Source organism: Galeopterus variegatus, unplaced genomic scaffold (assembly GCF_000696425.1).
Source record: "Galeopterus variegatus unplaced genomic scaffold, G_variegatus-3.0.2 Scaffold5830, whole genome shotgun sequence".
Taxonomy (NCBI): Eukaryota; Metazoa; Chordata; class Mammalia; order Dermoptera; family Cynocephalidae; genus Galeopterus; species Galeopterus variegatus.
Window position 1 is genome coordinate 1,937 of NW_007731941.1, and position 6,902 is coordinate 8,838.

Genomic DNA, 6,902 nt, shown 5'->3' on the forward strand with positions numbered 1-6,902 from the left:
CCCCCAACAAAAAGGAAAATCTCCACAAAGAAGAAAAACCTCTGAATGGAAGAAACCATGCACTCCAAAAAGAGAACCCCCCAAAGAAGGAAACCCTAACAAAAAGAAAAACCCCATAAAAGAAAAAAACACTCAAATAGAAAAAACTCCAATAGAAAGAAGAAAACCCCCCCAGGAAAACAAGAAAACCCCCCAAAAAGCCCCCAAAGAAGAAACCTTCCCAAAAGAGGAAAACCCCAACAAAAGGAAAACTCCAAAAAGAGAACCCCCCAGAAGAAGAAGAAACCCCAAAAGAAGAATACACCCTCAAAAGAAGAAAACCAAAAACTCCCCAAGAAGACTCCCACAAAAAGAAAAACCCAGCAAAAAGAAAATCCCCACAGAAAGAAGAAAACCCCTAAAAAAAAAAAAAAAAAAAAAAAAAAAAAAAAAAAAACCCCAGGAAAAATACTAAGAGAAAAAACAGACAAGAAAAAACAAAGAAAAAAAAAGTAGAAAAGGAAAACCAAAAATAAAAATGTAAGAAAACAAGAAGAAAAAACAAAGAAAGAAAGCAGCAGGGTTCCCTCACCAGTAGTCCAGCTTCAGGGACCCATAGGGGAAGACCAGTAGAATTGGTCCCTTGGGCAGGCCAGCCAGGGGCCCCTAGGTGGCCAGACCAGGCCAAGGAAGCACTCGGGGCAGGCCTGGCAGGCCCTTAGCAGAAGGGGGCCCTTAGCAGCAGGGGGGCCCTGAATAGTAGGTCTGGCCATGGAGGCCCTGAGCGACAAGTAGGCTAGAACAGGGGGCCCTTAGCACCAATCAGGCCAAGGGGGCCCTGAGGTAGGCCATTCGAGGGGGACCCTTAGTGGAAGGCTAGTCCAGGGAGTTGGGGGGGTGTGCTTACCAATGTTTTATCATTTATACTTGGCCAGAAAATTTTCTTTTTCATTAAAGTATCAAACTTATTTATGAAATATCTATTTTAATAATTATCCTTATTTTTGTAGTTTCTTCAGAACCTACATTTACGTTTTTTTCCACTTCCACATTTGTGTATTTTATTTGAGTCATATTTATTTAATTAAAGTAAAGACTGAAAGTGAATCCATGGTTTTTGTTTGGTTTTTATTTTTCAGATAAACAGCTTTCAGATTTATGAGTCTGTCAATTCTGTCATTTTCCCCTCTCCGGATAATTTGATCTCATTTTTCTGTGTGTGTTCAGTACATCCAGGGTCCTGTGAATCTTAGGTTTGTTATTATTTTCTTATGATGAATAAGTAGTTCTAGGATATTTTGATATTTATTATTTAATCATGACATATACGGGTGGGGATTTGCTTTAGGAAAGAAATTTGACTTTATCTGCTTTGTTTTAGCAATTTAACTACGATGGACTTTAGTATGATTTTCTCTTTTCTTTTTTATTCCAAGTTGGGGTTTGGTTCTTTAATCTGTGGATTGATGTCTTATACCCATTTTGCAAAACCCCCAGGCATTACACCTTCAGGGACGGCTTCTGCCCCCTTCTCTCCCGCCTCTCTGTCCCCTACTGAGTCCAATTACACACACGCAGTTGTAATGAGGCTTGTCCATCTCTGCTTCTCCTGTCTTCCTCAGTGCAGGCCCTTCAGGGATTTGGATGAACATTCTAGTAGGTCTCTGGTCAAGCATGAAAGACTGGCAAATCCACTTGTGACCTTTGGAGGTTTCAGCTTGCTGCTTTACTGCTCACGCCCTGTAGCTTTCAAATGTGGCAAAAATCTTGAGGGACTCATCAGCAGGCCCTGTCCCTCTGGGGAAACATTATCTCCCAGGCACTTTGAGATTCAGGCAGATTTTACTCTGACTTTTAGGAACCCTTTGCCTGGCTCCTCAATCCTCCATGTTCATCCCCAGAACACAGACAATGTCCTGTGGAAAACACTGACCATGTCAGTGCTTCTCGATTTGTGTGATTTCTCACCCCAGCACCAGTCCTGAGGGACCAACCAATACTTCCCTGGTTTCTCTGTCCCCCATGTGGGTCAAGTGTGATCATCTCTGTCCCCCACGTGGGTCAAGTGTGATCATTGTAGCTTTCTCTTGGTGGAATCAGTCACAGAGCCACTAGAAGTGTTAAGAGAACAAGATGCCCACCATACAAATTAGACCTTATACACATGTGTTAAGATCGAGAGAGGGGACTCAGAACATCCGAGACTGCAACCGTGACAGTCTGAGTCAGCGGTCTGAGGACAGGTAGGGTTTGCAGGAAAATTCAGACTGTGGGTGTCTCGCCACACAGATGTATCCTTGACACCAAGCTCATGGAGAAGTCTGTGGAAGGCTGCACCTCTGAGAAAATGGAAATCAAGCACTTGCTGTTTGTTTTCATGATACTCTTGATGGGCGGGGCCAAGAATCCAGAAAATAAGCTGAAGGCTTCTGTCCACAAAGCCCACATGCATCTGTCTATTTTCATTTATTGGGACCTTAACAACAGTAACGACTTCTTCATTCCTCCCTTCTAAATCTCACGCAAGTGACGCTATTGGTAAGTTCAAATATGGAACCAGAAAGGGAAGGGATTCTGGCAAATGCAGTTTCTAACATTATCCACACTGACATAACACAATCCAGAAGGACTTGAGACTGTGCTCTTTGAACAACATTGCATAATTACCAATTTCTGCCAATTGTTTGTTAGGAAAATGGAATAAGACTCCTTTGACCAAAAAAATAACATACTCTCCCAGTAAGAAAGGTGGAAAATATAATTGGCAAGTGATATCCAATATCTGCCACACTAAGGATAAACAAAAACAAATAAACTAAAGTGTCATTGTTCCAATAACCTCTTATTTACAGAACAATTTAAGAAACTAAATACAAATTAGGCCAGCTGCCAAAATTAAACCAAAAAAGAAACTAAATAAAAATTAAACCTACATGCATATTAAAAATACACTTCAAATCACCCATGAGTCCAACAAGGTGTAAAGACAAAAGTTTTATTTACAAATTGTAAAAAAAAACAATACCTGCCAAAATTCATGTACTATACCTAAGAGTACTTAGAATTATTTTTCACCTTAATGTTTATTTGTAAATAAACTATAAACACACTTCTTATGAGTCCACTGTAAGGATGAGGTACTCATAAAGGCAATATCATATTTACAGAGTTTAGAAGATTACTCTCCTGGTGTGAGTTTTCTGAAGGACTACACATCAATTCCTCTGCAGAAGGATGTCTCACATCACACTTGTATTGTTTTTTAGCAGTGTGTATTCTCATGTGTCTTCTTAATGATGAGGAACAACTGAAGGCTTTCCCACACTGCTCACATGTATAAGGTTTCTCTCCAGTGTGCAGTCTCATATGTACTGGTAAAGATGATGGCCATTTAAAGACTTTCCCACATTCATTACATTTGTAAGGTTTCTCTACAGTGTGTGTTCTCACATGTTGCTGCAAGAGTTCAGGCCAGCTGAAGGCTTTCCCACACTGTGTGCATTCATAGAGTTTCTCTGCAGTGTGCCGCCTCATGTGTTTTTGTAAGGATATGTGGCAGTAGAAAGCTTTCCCACACAGCTTGCACTCATACAATTTTTCTTCAGGATGCATTCTCACATGTTCTCGAAAGCAGGCAGACAAACTGAAGGCTTTCCCACACTGCTTACATTCATAGGGTTTCTCTCTAGTGTGTGTTCTCATATGCTTTCGTAAGGATATGGGCCAATTAAAAGTTTTCTCACACTGTGTGCATGCATAGGGTTTTTCTCCAGTGTGCATTCTCATATGTCCTTGAAAGGATGACGGATGACTGAATGTTTTCCCACATTGGTTGCATTCATAGGGCTTCTCTCCACCATGAGTCCTTTCATGTCTCCGAAAGGACTGGGGATAAATGAAGGTTTTCCCACACTGTCTGCACTCATAGGGTTTCTCTCCAGTGTGAATCCTTTCATGTCTCCGAAAGGACTGGAGGTAAATAAAGGTTTTCCCACACTGTTTGCATTCATAGGGTTTCTCTCCAGTGTGCATTATCACGTGTCTTCGGAAAGCTGAGGAATAACTGAAGGCTTCCCCACATTCCTTACATTTATATGGCTTCTCTCCAGTGTGTGATATCATGTGTCTTCGAAATGTTGAGGAATAACTGAAGGCCTCCCCACATTCCTTACATTTATATGGCTTCTCTCCAGTGTGTGTTATCATGTGTCTTCGAAAAGTCGAGGAGTAACTGAAGGCTTTCCCACATTCCTTACATTTATATGGCTTCTCTCCAGTGTGACTTCTCACATGACTAGTAAGGCTTGAAAAATCAATGAAGGCTTTCCCACATTGCTTACATTCATAGGATTTCTCAGCAGTGTGAATCCGTATATGCCGATTGAGGGAAGATGTACGAGGAAAGGTTTTCCCACATAATTTACAAGCATAGGGTCTCCCTCCATTGTGGGTTCTAACATGTGTTCTTAGGTGTGAATGACATCCATAGGCCTGCCCACATTTTTGGCACTGATATGGTTTTTGTCCAGTGTGAACTTTGATGTGACTCTTGAGGGATGAACGATGCATGAAGACTTTTCCATATGCACTGTATCCATCCTGGTTTAGTCCAGTAGGAATTTCCTTGTATGGGTGAAGATTTGGAATCTGGCTGAAGGCTTCTCCACAGTGATCATTACTTTCACAGAGTCTCTCTACCATGTAATTTCTAGTACAAATGAGAAGCATGTTAGAAATGAATTGATTAATAATTATTTATTAGTATTTATTAATACTAATAAGTATTAGGATTGCATTTTAACCATTTTCAGTGAAAGGGTAGGTTTTCTACCTTATCTGCATTGTTTGAAAGGGAATAAACTGAATGCTCTGCAAGAGGGTTTGACCACTGCTATTATTAAAGGTGTTTCTTATATATGGGGTTTCTAGATAATTGTTTCCAACTGAATTGTGTTTCCAACACTCAATGTCTAAGTCACATTTACAGAAATATTTTTTGTAAAAATTCTGTGAACAAACTTGGAGCTAGGCTTATATGAGTTTTCTGCTTGCTACCTTTTTAAACTTCATAATATACTAAGTAAGATTCTCTCCTGGAACACTGCTTTCTCTTGAGTGTGACTCACCTCAGATTTCTCCCCTCCCTTGTGTGCTGATCTTCAGTGCTAAGGTCTTCCCAAATTTTTCCTAAAACAGAGGCCCAGGAATCATTTCTGGTGAATTTTGCTACTTTAGGTTCCTTAGTTACTTTTTCTCCATAAATACACTGCTGAGAAACTGACCCATTGGCCATAAATTGAGTTTCATCATCTGAAACAAAAAAGTGAACAAATTTTATGAGAAACAAGGTGCCTGTTACCCAAAAAAGACAAAAGGCATTTAGCCATTTCAGGACCTCATCAAGCACAAGGAGGCAAAATGGCAAGCAATTTAATGAACACAATAAAATCCTCACTGGGCTGCAAAAACAAACTTCCCTGAGCCACGAAACATATCCATAAGGATGGCACTAAGGGAGCTTTCTTTATAGGAAGAAAATCTCCCTTTACTACACAGATTCTCCTTCTCATGGAAAAACTATTGGATTCTAGCTCCATGACAGCTGTGACCACATCTGTCTTATTTACCAGTGTGCTTACTGTACTGCCCTTCCACATTCCAAGTCTTGGAACAGGCTTGATGTGTAAGAGATATTCGATCACTAAATGGCTAAGAGAAGGAACGATGCCATCCTTACCTATTGAGGCCAGATTCTGAAAAGTTTCCAGCATCACATCTCTGTAGAGGTCCCTCTGAGCAGAATCCAGCAAAGCCCACTCCTCTAGGGTGAAGTCCACAGCCACATCCTCAAAGACCACCGAATCCTGAAACACCCAACACATGTGCAGGAGCGTGACTGAGACTGGCAGCGTGGGCACTGTACTCCGTCCACACATAGTGCACACCAGGTGCCGTGGCCTCCCAACCTCTGCCCTGTGGTGCTTGACAGGCCTTTTCCTCTGTCTACACTCGCTACCTCCTACAGTTAACAGCACCACTGACACACTGAACTGCTCTCTACAACTTTACTAGGACCACTTCAAGACGTTTTCCTCTCTAACAAAAGGGCTTAGACCGGGGCCGGCCCGTGGCTCACTCGGGAGAGTGCGGTGCTAATAACACCAAGGCCCCGGGTTCAGATCCTATATAGGGATGGCCGGTTCGCTCACTGGCTGAGCGTGGTGCTGACAACACCAAGCCAAGGGTTGAGATCCCCTTTTTAAAAAAAAAAAAAAAAAAAAAAAAAGGCTTAGACCGCATTAGAGATTCTGAAGAAATGCTATACAAATGAAACAAGTATTTGCATTTTAAGGCCAACAATCCTTTGTGACACAAACTCTTTTCAGCTCCGTCCCTGCTGCCCCCTACACCACTCAGCCCTTCATGAGCACAGAGTCAAACCCAAATGAGGTCTTAAGGTTTATCAGAGCACACTGAAGGACTGGGAACTTTTCCTTCTGTTCCCTTCCCCACACATCAGGCCAAGGGGCCTGTGGGGTCCCAACTTGCAACAAGGGCCAGAAAGCCACAGTGTCTTAAAGAACTGCAGGCCCAACTGGCTGAATGAAAACGGTCTTTTAGAGAACCACTAATTTTAACTTATTTGTATAATAATTATCATAGGTTCAGCCTCTAGTTTTTCTCTCTGTGCATTTTCATAGAAACAGGAAGTTATTGAGAAATTAGACCTCAGGAAAGAGGAAAAAGGTGTGAGAATTCAGACCTCAACACATTCCCTACACTCCTGAATATGAACCTCAGTGCTGAAGCCCCCCAGTTTTTTTCTAATTCAACTTTGAGTTCTCTCTCTCTCTCTCTCTCTCACACACACACACACACACACACACACAGTGAGGGTATAAAATTTGCAAACAGCTCTTTCC

General features: G+C 41.5%; 1 protein-coding gene across 1 annotated transcript; it reads right to left on the reverse strand.

Moving 5' to 3' along the window:
* Window positions 1-2,719: 2,719 nt before the first annotated feature.
* LOC103605467 (zinc finger protein 555) lies at window positions 2,720-5,980 on the reverse strand. The gene is made up of 3 exons (XM_008590062.1): window positions 5,717-5,980; window positions 5,106-5,289; window positions 2,720-4,687 (listed from the first exon to the last, which is right to left on the reverse strand). Exons 1-3 carry the CDS (start codon window positions 5,913-5,915, stop codon window positions 3,121-3,123), a joined length of 1,950 nt encoding a protein of 649 aa, XP_008588284.1. The 5' UTR covers window positions 5,916-5,980; the 3' UTR covers window positions 2,720-3,120.
* Window positions 5,981-6,902: the final 922 nt, after the last annotated feature.